This window comes from Diadema setosum, chromosome 9 (genome assembly GCF_964275005.1).
Source record: "Diadema setosum chromosome 9, eeDiaSeto1, whole genome shotgun sequence".
Taxonomy (NCBI): domain Eukaryota; kingdom Metazoa; phylum Echinodermata; class Echinoidea; order Diadematoida; family Diadematidae; genus Diadema; species Diadema setosum.
The window spans coordinates 20,719,691-20,741,347 of record NC_092693.1 but is presented as its reverse complement, the minus strand read 5'-3'; the positions used below and the strand labels follow the sequence as shown (position 1 = coordinate 20,741,347).

The following is a 21,657-nucleotide window of genomic DNA, read 5'->3' as shown; positions in this document are numbered from 1 at the left end:
CACACTTGCGAAAGAAAGAGATTAATTTTGATCATGGAAGATGCGTAATATATAATGTCCATGATATGACGTGAGCAATGTCATAGACAAATGTTTATCAAAAAAAAAAAAAAAGAGAGAAAGAGAAATAAGAGACCTGTTATGCACAACTGAGATAAGGAGAGCATTTCCACAGGCACTAGACTGCATGACCATACAAGACACCCTTTAGATACCATATAAGCCCTCATTGAAGCATTCTAAATGTCATATCACTGATGATATTTGTAATTCATTTGTTGCTTTGATGCTGCTTTCATTTGAATCAGTCAAATTACATTTTCATCTTTTACATATTTATCATAATCTTATTTGTTTAAATGTATATTGTTTATCTCTAAATATGATTGATGAAAGTGACAGGGGTAACTGTGTTAAAATACATTTAGTAATGTGATGATGGTCATGATGACGGTGATGTAGACGATGATGATGACGACGATGGTGATGATGATGATGTTGATGATGATAGTAATGATGATGTGATTGTGATTATGTCTTGATTATGAAATCAAGAGAATAAGAAAAGCCGACATCTCCATGCTTGACGATTCAGGAAGCAACAGAAAGGATGGTCGTCCGGGGAAACTACGCTTGCCTGACATTGATGGTGATTGGAAAACTAGCATCCAGTGGCACAAAACCGCAGAGGTCCCCCTCTCCACCTCCACCACCTCCCCCACCACCGAAGCAAGTACCTCAGCCAAGCAAAAGGCCAAGTAAGTTAGAGAGAGGACTGGTCTTACTCGCCCTTGAAATCTATTTTGACAGATGTGTAAAGTGTGCAATGTAGATTAGGAAATGTATGCATTTGTCACAGTATCTTACACTATGTACTCATGAGATGAAGTATTAATATTTTTCTTTTTCATTCCTCTAGTTGAGACTGTTATTTCACCGGAGCCGGTCCATCCTCACCAACCAGAGCAGAACAAGCCATCTGAGTGGGAGCCCTGGTCACACGAGCGAGAAGCCCTCCCAAAACGGCCACGGTACAGCGAACCCCAGCCAGAGCCCATCTCGGAGCCCAGCCCGATTCCCACCACCACCAGCATGCCCCAGCCGATTCCGCAGAAGAAGGGTCCGCGGACGCCCTCTCCGCCCCATCCAGCCGGGAGCGGGGGAGAATTGTGGGAGCAGCCGCCGCCGCCCCCTCAGGTCAAGGATGGTGGACCGCCCCACATGTGGCAGGGAGGTGCGGGTGAAGGGAGAGGGGAGTGGCAGACCAAAGAGTCATGGGATGTATCAGCCGGAGAGGGTGGGCCGCCTGCCCCTCCGGAGCATGGGGATGGCGGAGAGAGATGGGAGACTACCGATTCGTGGTGGGACGAGGGTAACGAGGAAGAGTGGCATGAGGAGGGGAGGGAGAGGATCCACCGTGGTCCCAGGACTCCACCGGGAGAACCCGAGTTGCAATCGCCGGACTTTGTTGAAGGAGGGAGGGAGGATGGTGGCGACAAAGCATCACGGGGAAGAGCGGGTAGCAGTGATGACGAGGAAGAAGGAATTGATAGGGGCCAGGATGAGGCCGAACTATTTGAGCCATTATCACCAGAGGAAGTGCCGCAACACAGGAAATATACTCGTCAGGACCTCGACAATATTGCTGAAGGTGCGTTCCATTTTGATTTTTTTAAAGGAATTTGCTGTAGATGATCACAAAGGAGAGAAAATTTGTAATATTTCCTTGTTCTGTTAAATGCTTGATGCCTGAATCAAGAAGTAAGAGCAGCGAGTTTAGGGCAAAGTTTAACATGGAGCTGTATCATTGAGATGTGAGTGATTTAGCTGTGGAGTATGTTGATGTAACTGGTCTGAATATTAAGTGAAACTTTTCCAGGTGGTTTGCAAGAGTGACATCACTGTTTCTAATCCTGCAAGTTCTAGTGCGTAGACTTAGCTTCCTTTGAGTAGTGATCGTATTACATTAAAAGTGAAACGAAGGGAAGAATGAGGAGATAACCGTAGGACTCTGATCCTTACGTAAAGAATCTGTTCTAACATTTTCAGCAGAGAGACAGAGACCCCAGGAGAACGATGACATGGACAGCATCGGCCAGAGCTACGAGGACATTCTGAGTGACGAGGAGGCGCTGGAGGACGTGGACAGCCTGAGAGGACTGCTGGAGGCGGGAGTGGACCTCGAGGGGCTGGAGGATGATAGCTGGCCAGACATCACCCCTTACGACCCCTTTCAGCATGAACTGCTACCCCTCAAGGTAGGCTTCATCTGCTCTTTTTCTCAGCACACCATGTGGCAGACTTTGGTTGTTTTTTTTTTTTACTTTTACCACCATAATTATACTTACACTTTTTTGTACAATATGATAGTTGTTTTCTCCTTTATTAGCAAGATATCCTATTAATGAACACCTTTGGCCAAACATATTTTGGAGAACCTTGGGTTATAATTGAACTTGGTCACCCCCTGCCCTTCCCCCCTCTTGTAATGTTTTCTTTTGTTTCATATGTTTGTACAGACTTACTCTGATCCAGACCTGACGTTCTATGAGGAAGAGAAGATGAAGATGGAGGAAAACAAGCCGGAAGAATTACCGAAAGAGGCTCTAGCCATTACAGAGATGGTGGAAGATCTGAAGGGAGCTGACTACAACACCAAGTAAGTGTTTTAGAGGCCAAAACTTTATCAGCTTATCTGTTAAAACCAGAAGGATGTTGGAAGAGTTTGTTTGTTGTAGAAAGCAAACAGGAGTGCATTGATGACTGCAGTATCTAAGTTTGTTTTTGCCAGAGCGTAAAACCCCCAAATTAGAGAATCTTAAAAAAAAAAAGAAAACCCACGAAAAACTTCCTCTATGAAACCAGAAATATAAAGCAAAGATGCGATAACCCAGTGTGTTTACGAGTGAGGTTCGGGAGGACTAAAATGGGGCCAATTTTTCACATTATCATCTTCTTCTTGAAAATGCACAGTCAAATTTGTCACCAAACTTGTTGTTGATAAAGTGATAGAATGCCCCTCCCCCCCCCAAAAAAAAAAAAGAATAAATGAATAAATAAATAAATAAAAATGGGCACCGTGCCCCACAACACAAATTCCAGAAAGTGTATGGATTTGAAGTTTTATAAGTAATTCACAATAAGTTGGAATTATGCAGAAACTTCATTCAGTTATGCCATATATTTCATACATGCCATTCTATGACTGCATGCCTGCGACTTCTGTATTTAATTAACACAGTTATTTACATGTTTAAATACCTCTTCATTTCATATGATTGTTAATCTCATGTTTTGTTTTAACCCTAATCAGGCTGGGGGGGGGGCGGAATCTGCCCCCCCCTCGACGTTTCGCGCAATATCTTCGCAGCGCGATAAGCTCCCGCCGCGATGTTTCATGACTTTTTGCTTTCAAGTATCACGCAACTTTTGAGACCAAAATTGTTGCGCCCGCGCGTACCGTTTTGACGCAACGCCTGTTCGAAAAAAATTTGTCAACCCCAAAATTGCTCCAAAACGTGATTTTGTGTACAAATCCAATGCAAATTGTGTTTTTTCAATTAATTCACATATAAATTCATATCTTGACTTAGAATGGACGAAATTAATTTATTTTAGCATAATAAAGCTTCGAAAAATGTCTGTGACAAATTTTGGCCAAAAAACAAACAAAAACAAAAGGTCGAAAAACAAAGAAATACATAAGAAATTCAAAAAACAATCAAATACATAAGAAATTTATTTCGATACAGATTTTTTGTTATCATATGTCTCAGGAGAATGATACAAAAAACATTTTAAAAAAGAAATTAGCTTAATTAGAGCATTAATAAGTGATTTAGAGCCCAAAACTGATTTTATGCATAAATTATAATAATTAATTAATATAAAATATAAGAAAAGATTTTCGGAGAAAGCAACCATACATTTTGATAGTATACGTCGCGGGCGTCGCGTGTGCCGATTTTCGGCGCGATCACGCGTTCCATAGGCGAGATCTGAAGGGGGGGCGGAATCCGCCCCCCCCCGATATAGCATAGCCAAAAAAGCCCACCCTGATTAGGGTTAAAAAGAAAGAATGCAAAATGCTTTGCAATAATTTCTTGTAAGATGAAATGTATTATTCTCATTTGCCTCAAACTCTTGCGTACATTGTTGTGCATCTATTTACAGGTGGGTAGCGACATTGGAGGAGCTCTCGTTGCACCTCCCTGTTGGCTTGGCCTATGTGAGTGAGGATGCCCTGAAAGTGATCATTGGCTGGACTGTGGCAGCCCTGGACTACGATGTGGCGCTCCAGCAGGCCATTGCAGTCAACATCAGGCAGCTGAAGGCGGGCATGAAGCTGGTGGGACTCCTCTGTGACGCTGGACCGACGATGACCGAGAGGCTGCTGGTGAGTTTTGAGGTTTGGTAGTCTGTACTAAATCAGGAATGTCCTTGAATACTGTGGCCTTTGCCCCCCCCCCCCCCCCCCCCCCAAGCAAAACACACACTCGTGTTTTTATTCTGCAAAATTTAAAACACACAAAATTGATCTTTCCCAACTGAGCACAAACTGTTATGTGTGTGAAAATATCCACTTTACAGTAATTGCAGTTTCTATGACAGCAGCCATGCAACCAGCGAGATGTGATTGTTAGAGTCAGTACTGTAGTAACTACAATTGCAGCAACTTTCAATCATTGCAAACCTCTGTAGATACTGGCACGGAGACCTTTAGATGTGCATCTTTGTCATGTGAGGGACGCCATTTTACAGAGATCTCCGTTTTAAAGCCACACATTCAAAATTTCTGAAAGTCATACGCTTGAATCAAGTAGCTCCTTTTTGTCCTGGAGTTTTGTAGTGACAGAAGGTCCTTGATATCATTAAACCAGGGTCATAGAGAAGATTGAATATCTCTTCTGCTGCAATGTGAAGGTAGTGACATTCTGGCACATGGTGAAAAAGTGCAGTGACCTTCCAGTCATGCAGCCAAGATGGCCTTTTACAGGTGTTCATTGAACACGTGTTAGTTGAGCAATCATGTTTAGCTGTTATTTTGTGAGAGTATCCCTTTAATTGTACTCAAAATTTTTACCTGATCCTTAAGCATCGAAAGCAAAGGATTTATTCTCCTCTGACAACTTTAGTGAGACTTTGTGATCATCCAGTTCTGTAAAATTTGTAGCTCAGAAGGCAAGATGAAGATGCAAGTGTCATAAATGACCCATCTGCTTTTGCAATAAGGGAAATTTTAATGTGACGACGTTTTGATGTGGTCGATGTAGTACTGCCATGAAGAATGTTTTGCGGTTTACTCACCTTTGATGAAATACAGAGTAGGTACCTAAACCTGTTTTGTGTAAACTATTTTGTTTTGTGTGTGCTGTAGCAATCAACAGGTGTTTTCCATGAAAAATCATATGGCTGTAATCATTTGTGGATGTGCCATTGAGAGCTAATTGGCTAACACTTGCATTGGATAATTCATTGATTCTACAGTACCTGTCCCACAAGCCTTACTGTGAGCTTGCCCCAGTTATCCGCGGCCCTACCAGCCACTGTTAACCATGTGACATTGCCAGAATTTTTGCATCGTTTTTAAACTACCTGCGTGTATGTATGATTCTCATATTTAATGTTCATGTTTATTATGCAGAGTGCAAATGTACAGCATGGTCTGCTAGATTTGATCTCCAGGGACAACATGGCCTCATCACTGAAGCTACTTGCAGTCAAAGGTTGGTTCCACTTTACGATTAGATGATAAACTTCAAGGGGCATTCCAGACGATTTTTGTATTTTCACATCGTGTAGTACATAAATCGACAGCTCCATATATAGATATGTGGAATTTATAGTGGTTCTTGAGCAGAAAAACCAATACTTGGAAAAATCTGAAACAAATTGCTTTGAACAGTGTTGATGACATAGGAGCTTTACATATTTCAGAAATCTAGCAGTGTAGTTCCATTACAATAGCGCTTGCTTAACATGTTCACCTGTGTGAAATCTATGCATGCCTTCCTCTTTTGCTCTGCATCCATGAGCCCCAACTCATGCATTCTTATGGTGAGGCAGCCATATTATCATCCTTGTTCATTGCAATTTGTTTTAAATTTTGAAAACATTCTTATTCCTCACCCCAATCACTATAAATTCTGAAACTGTGTACTCAGTAGAACTAATTTGTAGATGTTCAAATGTAAAAGTCTGAAAATCATTCGGAGGTCTCCTTTCACTGGACAACAAACAATGTTATGATGACAAGGGTGTTGCAATTAGGGAAGTTATGAGAGACAAGAGGTTCACAGCTCATGTTACGCAGTAAGATCCATCTGTCTCAAATTATCATTATTATTATTATTATTATTTCAATTATTTTTTGGCAAAGAGCAGTGGAGTCTGTTATATCTACACGAACAGGCTCTGGCACATTCCATTGCAGTAGACTGTGACCTTGTACCAGGAAATATAAGTGAACTCTGCATAGGAAGCTTGCCAAGAGGGGTTTGGCATCTTCTCCTTCAGGCGTTATCATCATCGTGTGCACAAAATATCATCTCCTGCTTGATTAGAAGACGTGCAGGGATGACAAATAATGAAAAGAAGGAAACCAGTGACCATGACATATGCCAGCACTTTTGATACATGAAATATTTGATCGATTAATTGGGGAATTTGTTCAGGTTGGAAACGATAGTTCTGTGTGGAGAGATAATGAATCAATTTTGGCATGAAGCCAAGTAGAAGAGAAGAGAAAACATAATAGCACATACACCTGTTCTGTCCGGTAAGGATGCAGTTGTTAAGCAAGTATGCACAGGTAAATCCCATAGATCCTCCTCCTCCTCCACCTAATCCGTTTACTTTGTTGGATTGAGAGGATTTCATTTTTTTTTTTTCCCAGTGGGTGGAAGTCACTGCCTCTGGCTCAGAATCTCCAGAGTAGTGACCTTTGAACCTTTGCAACCTCATTCCTCGTCCTCATCTGTAAACCTCTGAATCCTCTTTCATGTGACCCGAGTGGGGAAGGTCATGGCAACCCCCGGAATCGAAATTTGGAGGGAAAAAAAGTGAAATAACTCCATCCCAAAATGCCATACTTGTTTGATTCAATGTCAGTGCTGTGCTGGAATACACTTTTATCCGTGCAGTGTTGTTGATACATACAGTGTATGTAAACCTGAAAATGAATTTACAGATAACAAACATGAGACTGCGTCACCCTGTGCCATCAAAGAAGCATGATTCCGTCTGTGTATGTGTACTATTTGGCTCATCCCTCTGAAACAAGAGAAAAGAAAATTGACATTGTTGTGAAAAAGTGTTAAGGGTTTTAGCTGCACAAACTCACTTCCAAAAGAGAAAATATAAATCATCTTGTGTGTTCTCTTACATGAAGGAGTGGTATTGCATTTTGAGAGGTTTGGGGGTATTGCATTGCGATAAGTTTGGGGATATGAGTTATCAAGTAGCTTAACACTGTCTTTAACTTTGTTAGAAGATTCTTTATTTTGAGTGCATCAGCAGAAGAAAATGACAGAGAGCATCTTCTGTTGGTTGGTCAATATTAGGAAATTTTACAGACTTTTAGCTGATTTCATTGATATTTCATCAGTACATTTTGTAATTACTGACAGCACCACACTGTTTCTCAGTAAATTCGCAATGTATACCTGTCGCACTTTAGGCTCCAGGATTGGTAGAATTCACATAAAGCCTAACTTTTGTAATATTACATTTTTGCATTGCTGTTTTCTTAATGCCAGTCATCATTGTCATCATTGAAAGATCTATGTCTGTTGAATACCACTTCTCCAAGAATTTGTGGATGACATGCAAGTGTTACCCTCTGTAATGCCACTTTGATCTCTAATCCTCGAAATTCCCAGCCCTGGACTCTACGACCAACTGGCAAGTGGGCATAGAGCAGTTCCTCGGAGGTGAGCAGCCCCCGGAGGATGCAGTGCCAAGCTGCTACCAGCGTCTGCTGAAGCTGCTCCTGGCAGAGCAGACGGTCCGCGTGGTGACCGCCGCCGCCTCTCTGCTCAACAAACTGCACCTCTTTGAGGTCCTGTCCAGACTTGGCGATGTCACGGAGAGGTCAGTGTTGCAATACACTCCCCCCCCCCCCTCCCCTTCCCCCACCCCGCCCTGAACATGGTGTTGTCTTTTCGAGTAGCTCACATTTGTGTTGGTAAAGAATTGCAGTGGTTCATGGGTGGATGCCCACTCACTATTCCAGGAAGGTGTTTCACAGAGAATTGAAGTCGATCTTAAAAGTTGAGATCAATTTTAAAATGTGGTATGCCACTGGTTTCCCTGTTCAGTTTTATCAACCGTTGAGAATCTTCTTCAAATTGTTATCAAAACGTACAGAACAATTCCTTTGTCATATATATTGTTTTGTCTATGAAAGGCTGCATGAAAAAGACTCCAAAATTTTTGTTTGCATTAAGAAGTCAAAACACCATGGAAGACACACACAGCACACCATAATTTTAAGTTTAACTTGACTTAAATTCTTTGTGAAACACCCCCAGGTGCACCCATTCAGTGGGAAGAAGACTGGAGAAAAATCACCGTGCAGATGATTGCACGGAAGATCTATAGCCAGACCTATTATTTACAGTGATAGTGAAATTGTCATTCTCTTGTGATCAATTGACCTAATTAGAATCATGTCTGTCAGACCCCCATCCTAAGGAGCTCCCGTTTCATCCGCAGACTTGTGGGAAAAGAAAACTTCTCCCTTTCTGGCAAATGCTGATCTCTTAGGTGGCCTGTCTGCTGCTGTCAGGTTACTTCCATTGTCATGCCTTTTTCTTCTTCTTTTTTTTTCCTGGAAACCTTGATCAGTCGAACGTGATTGGTGCAGCTGCTGTCATAAGTCATTTTGTTAGAAAGAGAAAAGTGGTGCTTTTTCATCCCTGAGCTGAAAGTAAATAGATGTCATCAGTATGACCTACTTTTCATTTTGCTTTGAAGGTAGTCACATATTGTATATGTGACTGGGTCATCATTTCTCCATTTTTTTTTCTTTCTTTCTTTCTTTCTGCATTTTCAGTGGAATTTGTCTGTTTATTATCTTGTTAGTGCTCTTCACTTTTTCTTCAGATGCCATAACTTTCGAATGGATTGTCCAATTTTTCTCAAACTTCAACTGATGTGTTCTACTAATATTGCTACCTTTACTCAATCCACATTTATATTTGAGCTTTGGTTTCCTTTAAGTTAGAAGTGTCTCCATCAAAGCAGCGCTTAACACTGGCACTGGTCCGATGGTTTCAGACCATTAGAAATCACTGTCGGGCCTGTAAGTTGTCAAATTTACTGGTCTGACATGAGCTGTAAAAAAAAAAAAAAAAAAAAAAAAAAAGTTACATTGACAGGACCAGTCAAAAAAAGAAAGAATAGGACCAGTAAATTTTAGGTTTGGACCAGTTAAAAATAGGAAAACTGGCCATCTTCTGGTGCAACAGGGACAGGTTGGACCAGTAGAAAAAATGGGTTGGTATGCAGTGTTGGCGGAAGAATGATGTGTTGATTACTGGATAGTATGTTCATGCAATGAAGCGCAGATGTGCAGTGAGTAGTGGCGTGGAATATATTCAAGTCAAGGTATGATGTAGGACTGTTAGATTAGAACAAAACAAGTAGGCTCTTGTCTCATTCCTGTTTTCTTCATAAAAATTTGATATTTTTTGGTAGGTTGGCTTTGTGTTTTAGCTAACAATGTTCTTCAAACTTTTCTTTTTAATTCAAAACATTGATCCTCCCCTTCTTCCCTCCAGCATTGTGGAGAAGGTCCCCGCCCCCGAGGTGGAGGTGGATCAGGAGGCCTACCAGGCAGGTGAGGACGGGATGGACGAGATGAAGGGGGAGGTCAAGCCTCCCGCTGAGGCTGGAGAGGAGACTATCGACACCGTGGAGTCCAGCAGCCTGGAGGAGGAGCGGATGGACGGCGACGGCGCCTCCATCAACGCCGGCGACGTCGAGAAGGTGGTCGGCTGCCTGAGCGAACTGCTGACCATCATCAGGACGGCCCCGCACACAATTGTAAGATCAAGCAGAGACTCGTGTGTCAGCCATAGTCAGTGTTGATAGCAGTATCTCACAGTTATGAGTGAGGTTGTGTGATCAAATAAAGCACCAAGAAAGTGGCCTGAGGAAGCAGACTAGGAGGCTAATACTATTAGTCTTTAGTTGACGTTTGTCAGTGTGATGTTGTGGTCGCATAAAGCACCAAGAAAATGACCTGAGGAGACAAGCTATGAGGCTAATGTCATTAGTCCTAGCTCGCATTTGTCAATGAGGTGTTGTGATCAAATAAAGGCACCAACAAAGTGGTCTGGAGAGACAGACTAGGAGGTTGTCAGACAAACACAAAAGAAAAACACACAGATTTTACATCATGATTTGAATGGAAATACCCTTCTGTGTTCCTCTGCATTCCAGTTCATTTGTTTTGACAAGTTGCCTCGATCTTGCTGCATTTGCTATACCCAGCAGGCGGTTTGTAATTATGAGCTGTGTGAAATGAGTTACCACCAACTTTGACCCCTAATGATAACCACAGATGAAAAAAAAAATAAAACAAAACAAAACATGATATAAACCAGGAGTCAACAAATGAAATGCCTTTCTGTGTATGGGGATACATCGTAGTCTATTTCATTGATTTTACTTTTTAAAAATGTCAGTGTATTTCCGTCTTTATCTTCATCATGATGACATGTAGTGACTGAAATTGCTTTCTCTATGATTGTCTGTTGTTGCACTGTTATCAATGCAATGGGATGCAATCAACTTTAACTCAGAATGATGCTGTAGTGCAAGCTGTGACAAACAGACAATCTACAGGCGCGGTGGAGCACCCCAATTTGCATCTCATTATCGCCCCGTTCTATTTGAATTTCCAACGGGCATCCACGGCTGCCCGAAACTGTGTGCATGAAAAAGTCAAATCTTTACCTTCTCCTTGTGCCGCTATGCTTGCCGCTAGTAAACTCAAACTTCCCACACTATCTAAGTTTTTAAAAACCTTCCTTTTGATGAAAATATTATGAAATTTGCTGCACTAGAACTTGAGATATTAAAGCGTTTTGAAAATCACCTCTCGCAAAACATGCTCTCTGTTTTTTTCCGACTGGACTATGGCCGGGCTCCATTGTGTCCGAAATTGGCAACATAAGTTCATCAAGCCTCAATCCATATATGGTGAAAGTTTTCGCTTGGTTCCACCTGTACTTTTTGAGAAATCAACTTGTTTCTACAGGGTTTGGAATAGAAAATTGTAGTCAGCGAAACAATTGAAAATGACGTCATTTCTTTTCCCGTAATATTGGGCATGCGTGGTACGTGAGATTCAGGATTTCGTGCTCATTGTTGGTTTGCATGTGGCGCAGTCAATTTTGCTGAGTGTCGCACGGCGGTGACTGCTGAGCTGCTGCCGCGCACGCTGCATGCAGCAACAATGCATTGTGTGTGCTGTGACATGCAACGCTACAGTGACGCGATTATATATACATGGGACCGACCTGTACGCTTTGCGTTAGTGTCATTTTTGACATCACCTTCTATTTTTTTCCGACACAACCATGGCCGGGAATATTACGGTATGAAATTTAAAATGCAAGCAGATAAATAAATTTCGGTGTACTTTGTTCGAATGGCGCTTTGGTTCCGCAATTACACTTCATGAATTTTAGGATGATTTTCGAGGCATATTTTTGGTAATTTTGCTCGCCAGGTTTTCGCTAAAATTTCACATTTTATCATTGTCAAATCTTTTAATATGTTATATGTGCATATTCGGACATGTTTTCAAATTCAAACTAACTCAATTTTAATCCGAAAATAGGTTTCCTTAAATTGTTATTAGCTTGAGAAGTTGTTTACTTTTTCTCAACTACGCGAGTACATGTTGTTTACTTTATGCAAATAAGGCTCGGCTGCCGATGGATTTCTGTGAGATAATTGGGGTGCTCCACCGCGCCTGATTGCATCATAATCAATATCACGATGATGCTTTGTTCTATTTTTAGGTGCAGCCTCATCCCAGGGTATTCCCCACCTCGGTCACCATCAACAGTCCACCCCAGGGGAACCCCTGGCCAGTCATGTGCCACATGTTTAGGGCCAGGTAAGAGATGTTCTATTCCTGAGGCATGATCTAGGGCACTTCAGTCTACCATTACTGAAAGTAGAAACTTTGCAATTGCTTTATCTTGGGTACAAGTGAAAGAGTGGGGGGGGGGGGGTCGGGGGTAATGAAGGACAAAGCCATTGTAATTGACTTGTTTGACTTCTGAATGGATTGTCAAGCTTTCCTCAAACCTCTCAGTTTTCACTCATCTCTCTGCTTTTACTGAATCCACATACATGTATAATAAGTGGGTACAATTTCCTGTTGATTTGATTTAGTGTGGTATATAGTGGATTGTATTAAGGTTCTTTGTTTTTCATCTGAGCGTTATTCATCTGAGCAAACTTTGACATGGACATTGGAACAGGTGCCATTCAAGGACTGCGTGTGTCTAAAGTAAGGGTAATATGACAGTGTGGATTGCAGTTAATTATGGCAATTACCATGGTATCGATTCAAGTTTTATTGTGTGTTAACCCTTTCTGTGCCTGGGATATCGGACAGTGTGTACAACACTGTGGGGTTTTATGTGTCAGTCTTCACTCTAAACACACATAGGGCAGGGTGCTACCTAAGCACTTGCCTGATTGCCCAGGGCAAGTAAAAATCAAAGTCGAGTGTTTTGGAACTATGAGGAAAAAATGCTTGCCCAAATTGTGCAAGCAAAACGTTTTGAAGCTACCTTTAGTCTCCAACACTTACGTGAAGAAGTCCAAATGCAATCCAACACCAACACTCGATGAAACCAAGTTTGTTACTCGGCATATGTGCTGTTTATTTAGATGATTGTGTTTTGTCAAGCCCTTGACTTTACAAGAGATTTTCTATATCATTTTCTTATATCTTCGGACTTTCTTTTTCAGGCAAGTAAAATTCATATTCGAGCAAGTGTTTTGCAACAATTCGAAAATCTGCTTGCCTGACCGGGCAAATGGTAAAAATAAGTTATGTAGCACCCTGATAGGGTTAAGAGTGTTTACTGCTGTGGAGACCAGGGGGGCATTTCATGAAGGAACTTGTCGGATAAAATATCTGACAAGTCGATTATATCCGACAAATTTTGAGAAATTCTTTCGTCTGATTGGCTGATTTCTCTGAATTTGTCGGATATAATTGACTTGTCGGACATTTTATCTGACAAGTTCCTTCATGAAATGCCCCCCAGATTTCTCGTATGATAAAAGGAAATCTCAGATGTGAAATGCTTCCTGGCAAGCATTTATTTTAATCATCCCCATTTTTTCCCCCAGGAATCTGCTGGAGTGCATCCTCTTCTTGCTGTCGTGCCCGGCAACCTCCTCCAACGACAGCATCACCAGCATCATCGTTGACGTCTTGGAGGAGATTCTCAGTCACTGGTCTGGTGAGTAAACCATGAATGGAGACCATTGCACATTGCTGCGCAAAGATCCAAATTCTGAAGGCAGCCAATGTTTAATGTGCTCTTTGCAAGTTGGAAGAACTCGCTTCAAAGGGCATTTGTCTGAAAGTCCAATGCATTGGTTGGAAAACCATTGCTTTTTTTTGTTTTTTGTTTTTTTTGCTTGAGCTATAGAAAAACTATTTTGCAAAAGCTTTTCAGACCTGTCCTCAATTGTACACACTTTTGGATTACCATGTGCTGATCATGATGCTCCCTTTTGTGTGGAAACTTGTCAGCTCACATTAATTATGATCCATATAAATCATTTGTTAATTTATTGTGATGTAGATGTGTTTAGTCTCTGTCATGTTATGAGACAAATGAACAATTCATCAACTCCTACCTGACATGAACTTCAGAGGGAAATAGCATTCCATACATCTTGGAAATTAGTGACTTGGATAAAAGTTCCATTCAGTCATTTTACATCACTTTAATTCCTTTTTTTTTTCTCACTGGAGAACATAATGAAAAGCTGCCACAATTGCCGACACCATTAGTTGATTAAACACACTTGAATATGTCCTGTATATGAGTACAAGAATGCAGAAACATGATTAGAAAGTATCGGGGCAATTACCCTTTCTGTTAAATACTGGTTAGTGATAAGGTTAGAGTTAGGGTTAGGTTTAGGGTATAGAGTTTGGGTTAGGGTTAGAATTAGGTTCAGGATTGGGGTTAGGGTTAGGATTAGGGTCAGGGGAAAGGTCCGGGGTAATCGCCTGGGGGGTAGTTGCCCTAGACCTGATTAAAGGACAAGTTCACCTTCATAAACGTAAGGATTGAGAGAATGTAGCAGTATTAGTAGAACACATCATTGAAAGTTTGAGGAAAATCGGACAATCCGTTCAAAAGTTATGAAATTTTGAAGTTTTTGTGCAGTAACCGCTGGATGAGAAGACTACTGCAGTGTGTGAATAACTTAGATGTCACATGCGTACAACAATATAAGGAAAATATAAAGAGAATTTCACAAAATTTCATCTTTTGAAAAAAAGTACACATTCCCCCGACTCGTTACCGACAAATGTTATGGGTAATATTATTCCCCCTGCCTTTAGAAAGAGGCAAGTCAAGTGCTCTTTTATTATGCGAAAAAAGTGAAAATATGTTGAATTTTCTTTACATTTTCTTTATGCTGTTGTACGCATATGACTCACAAGCTGTAGTAGTCTTCTCATCCAGCGGTTCCAACACAAAAATTTTAAAAATTCATAACTTTTGCATCGATTGTCCAATTTTCCTCAAACTTTCACTGATGTGTTCTATTAATATTGTTGCATTCTCTCAATCCTTATGTTTATGAAGGTGAACTTGTCCTTTAAAAGACTGTCAGACAGCAAGAAAGGTTGAGTTTATTTCTAGCTGATACATGTAGCTGATTCGTATACAACAGGTTACAGTGAGGTAAAAGCTTCAATTTTTTTTTTCCCCCACCAGGGCTTCTCTACCTCTTCAGTCAGCTGGAGACGAGCAAAGCATTACTGCAGATGTTGACCAGTAACTATGACGACGAGGAAACAACCGAGTGCCAGACCAACCTCCAACAACTCGGCTTTCGTCTGATCTACACGCTGAGCGCGCTGCAGTACGCCGACCTGATCCAGCAGCACCGGACGGCGGTCCACGACCTCGCCACCCACGTGGAGAATGAGGGTGTGCTTACTGCGCTAAGCGGGGCTTACTTGATGGCTGGAGCCCCGCATGGACGTCTGGCCCTGGCCCGAGTGTTTGGGATGGCCGACAACCTGGAGTGTCTGCTGCCGTTGGCTCACCTAACAGAGACAAGTAATGCAGGTGACCGGAGGTGTCCTTTATTTCTCACTCCTGTGGTGCTATGTAATCCTTGTTCAGACTGGGTCTGGTATCTCAGGGACAGTCAGGAGTTCTCTTATCTTTTTCCAACTGACTGTTCACCCGACTATCGACTGTCCCTTAATTGTGGGGACAATTGCAGTTCGGACTGGGCATGTTGCTGAAGAGGTGCCATGGACCCTGCCATTTGACACTACAGTTTGTGCTTGAAAATCGTCTGAAAGAGTTTGCTCATGCATGCCTGTGATTGATGCAGCTGGCCGCCATAAATTTACAAACCCAAGGTCACTTTTTCCCCCAAACTTTGTTCCCAAACCTGACAAGTTTCGCAGAGACACAAGGGGCCATACAGATAATTCAATTTTCAAAGAGAGAGTGTCATAGGTTGCATTGATTCCAGACTACGACAATCTCATCTTGAAGCAAACATGACTTTGCTGTAACAGATGCATTTAAAAATCACGAAATAGTCCTTTCGTTTAGCATCTCTGCCCTTCATTTCGCATTTTACACAGGTGATGAGAAGGTGGCACTAGCCAGCAAAAAGACAGCCACCTATGGCTATGCTGCCCAGCTCTTGTCCATCATTGTCCAGTACTCCGAAGATGTGAGATTCCTGCACAAGTATGCCCCGCTCTTGATGGACAGCTGCACCGATGAGCATGGTGAGTGTCTGCGGTCAATTTGAAGTCAGTTAGAGTTTCGTTCCTGCAGATTTCTCCTGCAGATGCTTCTGCATATTTCTTCATTGATTCATATAAGTCTTCATGACCAATGTAAAAATAATGATGATTAGTACATGTCTCCCCACCCTCACTAACAAAAAGAGTTGTGAATCAGATACTTAATGTAAAAGTGGATATTTTGGCGTGACTGATTTTATGCGCTCTGCCCCGTTTGGAAAGCTTTGTGTGTTTTTAATTCTGCGGAATCAAGACATCATGTGTACTGGAACATATGGCAGCAAAAATATTCATGTGCTTTTATTTTTGCGCCAGCTTCTGGTTGCGCGAAATGCGCAAAACACTCAACACCGTGAAAATTTCCACTTTTACAGTATAGCATGCAAAATTGATATCTCAGCTACTAGTTTGATTTTCAGCAGGGAAAACACTAATAATGCCATATCTAATGTCTTTATGTCACCTTGTAAGGAGACCCTTTGTTATTTCCCTTCCTTTTTTTCAGTTGTTCGTAAGTGGGTCCAGCCCTTGAAGGGCATCCGGCTGGACTCCAGCTGCATCAGTACCCTCGTGGATCACATCAACCAGAGCGAGGGCCAGCTGACCGCCAACCTGAATGCCATGGCCCCCACCATCCTGACCTGCCTCCGAGCTCTGCAGCACATGGTCTGTCCTCCGGAGACCATGTTCACTAAAGGTAGTGACCAGTCGATGTCCTTGGGGGAAAAAAAATCATGTTGACAAAAAGAAGGAAAAAACAACAACAACTAAGAATGTCATGTAAACCTACAGAAGCTCATGTCCTATTGAATAACATGTCCCCATCATCCTGACCTGCCTCCAAGCTCTGCAGCACACGGTCTGTCCTCCGGAGACCATGTCCAGTAAAGGTAGTGACCAGTTGATGTAATGGAAAAAAACAAATGATAATGTCCAGAAAAAAAAAGAAAAAAAAAAACGAGACAAAGAATGTAACTAGAAAAGCTCTCTAGTACAGACCTCTGCCAAGCAGCTAATTTCCATCCATACACACATGCTGAAAATCATCCGATTTCCCAATATGGAAGTCTTTTGTTCCTGGTGCCTCGCCCGAGCAGAGCACGTGCTTTAGAGGGTGTATGCAAACCTTAAAGTATGGTGAACGAGAAAAACAGGACGATATTCATAAACAAGGTGATTTATATATTTCTGGAAAGCTCAAGTCTCTAGGAATATGAATAATTAATTTTCAGAAGGTGAAAACGTCTCTAGAACGATGGACAGATTTAGTTTTGAGACCCTTTTCAGACCACCTGAACCCGATCTGACGGCGAAATTTTGGTGACCAAAATTATGACGTCACGAAATGAACAAATCAGCCCTGCGCTGATGCGCTGTGCTACGCGGCGCCGTTGTTCAAAGCGTGAATTCCGCATAATAACCTGAGTGCAGCGAGGTGTCTTGTTCACACAATCAGGCATAAGTGGGTTATAATTTCACTTATTGAATCCATCTTCCTCAGAATTACCATTAAGTATACAGATGACAACCTTTTCACACTTCTACTTGCACTGTCGCACCTCAGTCTCGACTCACAAACGGCTCGTAGTAGGCCTAGGCAATCTAACTTGGAACCAAAACTCTGACCTACGTAGTACGTACCCGTAATCACGTAGGCCTAAGTTAGATGATCTTAATTGTTAGATCAAACGTCAACAGTTAAACGTGCAAGGTTTTACTTTATTTCCTAATATACGAACTTATATTATGAATTCTTACATCTAGATTTGTGTACGTGTGCATGCCACTGACAGTAGCTATTTAGCTGGAGTGAAATCAAGCAGGGCGGCGACCGCCGCTGGTAAAGAAATTGCTGTTGGTTGCCCTTCTAATAGTACGTAGGTCTATAGGCCTAACGTTACAGGCAGAGTACGATAAATGCTAAATACAATGAATATAGGCCCTATCCGCTATAGAAATGAATTAACATTAGAACGCTAACCTATTAGAAGGAAGGACAATACCGCAAAAAGTTGTAGGCCTGCTTGAAAAGTGAGGTTAGCAATTTCGAGTAATTTAATCAAGCATACGAATCTGTACTCACCAGCTCCTTTGTTAGGTTGTATTTGCCAGTTAAGTGGTGGCATAAAATCGTCTTTGGATTTGTTTTGTTTTCGTTTGTACACAGAAATCCTGAACACAACTTGATCTCTGATGCATTCTAGGGGCAGCTAGCTACTAATAGAAATAACCATTAGACATTTTCTAGAAGCATTAGACCCTAGTAGAACCTCTAACATTACTAGTACAGTACTAACGTTACTACTACTACTATTAGTCTAGTCTAGTAGTAGGATGCTGACGCGTCGTGACGTGTGTCATGCCGCTAGCTAGCTAGGCCCATCAAGAAAGTCAAACTTAGCATCAGTTGGACAATACAAGCGCAGCCCTTATGCTGAACATGGTCTGGTTTGTTGCTATGGTGCGCCGAAGTAAATAATGTTCGGTACTATAAAAACAATATGAAAATCAGGAATTCAGCACAAAATCAATGCAAAATGTTACTCTTATGTCAAAATCAAGGGCATCAGCATCGTTATATGAAGCCTTTGGGGTTTTTAAACAAAATCATTAGCGGGGAAGTGATATTGCAACAGAACCAGACACGGTTACTTTTTGCGCACCATAACAAAATACAACAATACAGTGGGCTCCGTTGCCTCTCCCTCGCTTCTTCTACCACCCAGACTTTGCCACTGTCACTATCAGTGTCATTGTCACTGCCATTACTCAATTCACTCTCGATGTAAAACTCAAAGTCTTTCCGTACAATGTAAGGTAAAAATTAGACATTTTAATGTTTCAGCCGAGAAAGCAGATGCGACTAAAGAAAGGCCAGATATTGCATCTGCTCACCAAGAAATATGTGCTTTATGAATGGCGGCCTCGATGTCCCGCAGCTCACTCGTAAAGGGTTTTGTTCATTTCGTGACGTCGTATTTTAGGGCTCGAAAAAGACGGCTGTTCCGGAGCGAAAATCGGCGAAGTAAATCAGTCAGTTTTAACTCGCGATTTCTCAGTGGTTCGAATATCTTTTAATAAGTCACATTAAATATCTGTTTTAGGATACATTTCTCTCTGCTTTGACACCTTCCTTTGTATGATTTTCTTGATTTTAATGTCTCGTTCACCATACTTTAAAATACTGGCAGCTGGAACTCCCAAGTTCATTGTCCCTATCTTTATAGATATAAAAAATCCTTCGAAAACCCATAAAATTGCCGGATTGCCAAGTTATTTTGCACACAGACAAGCAAACAAACAAACAAACAAACAAAGAAACCAACAACAATGAAAAACATAACCTCCTTCCTTGGCAGAGGTAATCATTCAAACCAAGGGATGCTCATATCCTCTTGAATAATGTGTCATCAGAAACTGTTTCATGTGTAGGCGCTCTTGAAATCATGTCCTCAAAAGATGCATTGATTAATATATAACATGATACATGTCCTTAAAAAGTCTATTGGTCTTTAAATCAACATAACACGAGGTCCTCACAAAAGCTCCAGTGATGAAAATACCCACCCAAATTAAATTAGTGAAAGTGTCCATTGCAGGGTATGGTCTGTAGAAAAGGAAATGTCACATGCTGTATCTTGCGCATTTAGAAGAAGATTACTAAATCAGCAGTACACCATACTTAGAGTTGCTTTCAAAAATTTTTAGCTGGAGGTAGATGTGTATAGTATTTGCTTTACATACTGCTGTCATTCCATAGTATTGCAGTAATTATTAGAATAATACATTTTTCATTTTATATTCTACAAGTGTGTAATGTGTAACAATTACTGTTTTCTGTATACCATATTCCACCTAGAGCACATTCTCCCCCACTTCTTCCTAGTAGGAGATGTTTTCATAATGTTCAAACAGATTCCATACCCTCCCTGCCAATTTAAAGAAAAAGAAAGGATGTTATCCAAACAATCCAAGAAACAAATTTAGGCAAAAAAAAAAAAGAAAGAAAAAAAAGAAAGAAAACACCCAAAGTGAACTCACCAAACCAAAAGCACATATCAAATTTTTGCCACTGTCATGTTTTCCAATTGTAGATAAAATTATTTGCATCTCCCATTGTCATTACAGTGCAGCCGACGGACCTCAAGTACAAAGTAGCAACAATGCAGCTGTACTCCAGTGGTGCTCTCAGTACTTTCATCGCATGCACAAAGGTAGGGACGACTGAAAGATTCTATCTGCCCAGTTTAGCGCACTGTCATTTGTTTGGTGTCTCTGTTTTTATATTTGTCTGTGTTAGACCTGTCTTTAGTTTTTGTGGTGTCAATTTTTTTTTTTTCATGTTGCATTGGCCTTCATACTCTCAAGATTATTGTTTCATATTCTCAAGACTATTATCTAGTTATCTTTTTTTTTGTTGAGGGTGGCCATTTCTGATAAGTTTGTATGAAACTTTTTAAAAAGATTGGTGTGTCTTTAGGGAACGAGTGTAGCATCTAACAGTTAGATGTGACTGTGTGTAAAAAGTAAGTATCCAACAGAGAGAAGAGGAATCGAAAAAATGTTATTTCTGTCAAGCCATCATCCATACTTCTGCAGGACCACTCCATTTGTGGGAAGTATTAAATGCCCCCCTTTTGGCTCCTCCTTTTTCCTCCTCTTCCTCCTCCACCTCCTCTTCCTCCTCTTCCTCCTCCTCCTCCTCTTCCTCTTCTCCTGCTCCTCTTCCTCCTCCTCCTCCTCCTCCTCCTCTTCCTTCTCCTCCTCTTCCTCTTCCTCCTCCTCTTCCTCTTCTCCTCCTCTTCCTCCTCCTCCTCTTCCTCCTCCTCTTCCTCCTCCTCTTTCTCCTCCTCTTTCTCCTCCTCCTCTATCTCCTCCTCTTTCCCATCCTCCTTGATTCTCTTCCTCCTTCTCTTCCACTTCTGCCTCTTCCTCCTCCTCCTGCTCCTGCTCCTCCTCTTTCTCCTGCTCCTCCTCCTCCTCTTCCTCCCCTCCTCCCTTCTCTTCCACCTTCATCTCCATCCCTCCCTGCAGAAAGTGTCAGATTACATGCTGCGTCCATGGCAACAGGGCATCAGCTTGTCCAGTGGCCACACCCACATGTTGGAGTCCATCACCCAGTGTCTGCTGAACCTCATCCGCACTATGCTGGTCCAGCTGCTAGAAAACAAAAGCATTCAGGTGAGTGACTGCCAGACTTTTCCACTCTAGACTGTCTCCCTTAACTCTTTATGAGCCACATTTGCAGGCCTGACTCAAGTCGATGGCATGCCAAGTTTGCATATTGTGCTCAAACACACAAACCTGCCCAAACCGATCGATAAGTCGCCAAATGCCACAGTACAATTAAAGCGTTTCTTGTGATTGCATTCTCTTTGGCGTCATATGTGATTTGCATTTTATGTGGTGATTGACTATCAAGTGGTGTCCCTACTGGATTTGTGAGTAAATTCTAAGTTTCTGTCACTGTTTTGTGTGCAAAAGTCATGTCTCTACTCTACAATAATGTAGTTACTGGTCATTTGAATGAAAAACGATTACAGATTTGTCAGAGAATTTACACCTAAGCAAAGCTTGGCAGTTTCTCTACAAATTTGCTT

General features: G+C 41.6%; 1 protein-coding gene across 1 annotated transcript in view; it reads left to right on the top strand.

The window, feature by feature from the left end:
• Positions 1 to 21,657, top strand: part of LOC140232541 (protein virilizer homolog) — a 47,741-nt gene that overhangs the window by 2,706 nt on the left and 23,378 nt on the right. Inside the window, exons 3-17 of the mRNA XM_072312638.1 lie at positions 596 to 758; positions 920 to 1,651; positions 2,050 to 2,258; positions 2,520 to 2,659; positions 4,174 to 4,396; positions 5,645 to 5,726; positions 7,881 to 8,091; positions 9,783 to 10,047; positions 12,036 to 12,133; positions 13,387 to 13,499; positions 15,000 to 15,356; positions 15,890 to 16,039; positions 16,563 to 16,754; positions 20,186 to 20,271; positions 21,092 to 21,238. Of these exons, the coding sequence (XP_072168739.1) occupies positions 596 to 758; positions 920 to 1,651; positions 2,050 to 2,258; positions 2,520 to 2,659; positions 4,174 to 4,396; positions 5,645 to 5,726; positions 7,881 to 8,091; positions 9,783 to 10,047; positions 12,036 to 12,133; positions 13,387 to 13,499; positions 15,000 to 15,356; positions 15,890 to 16,039; positions 16,563 to 16,754; positions 20,186 to 20,271; positions 21,092 to 21,238 (3,168 nt within the window). The remainder of the gene's footprint in view (positions 1 to 595; positions 759 to 919; positions 1,652 to 2,049; positions 2,259 to 2,519; positions 2,660 to 4,173; positions 4,397 to 5,644; positions 5,727 to 7,880; positions 8,092 to 9,782; positions 10,048 to 12,035; positions 12,134 to 13,386; positions 13,500 to 14,999; positions 15,357 to 15,889; positions 16,040 to 16,562; positions 16,755 to 20,185; positions 20,272 to 21,091; positions 21,239 to 21,657) is intronic.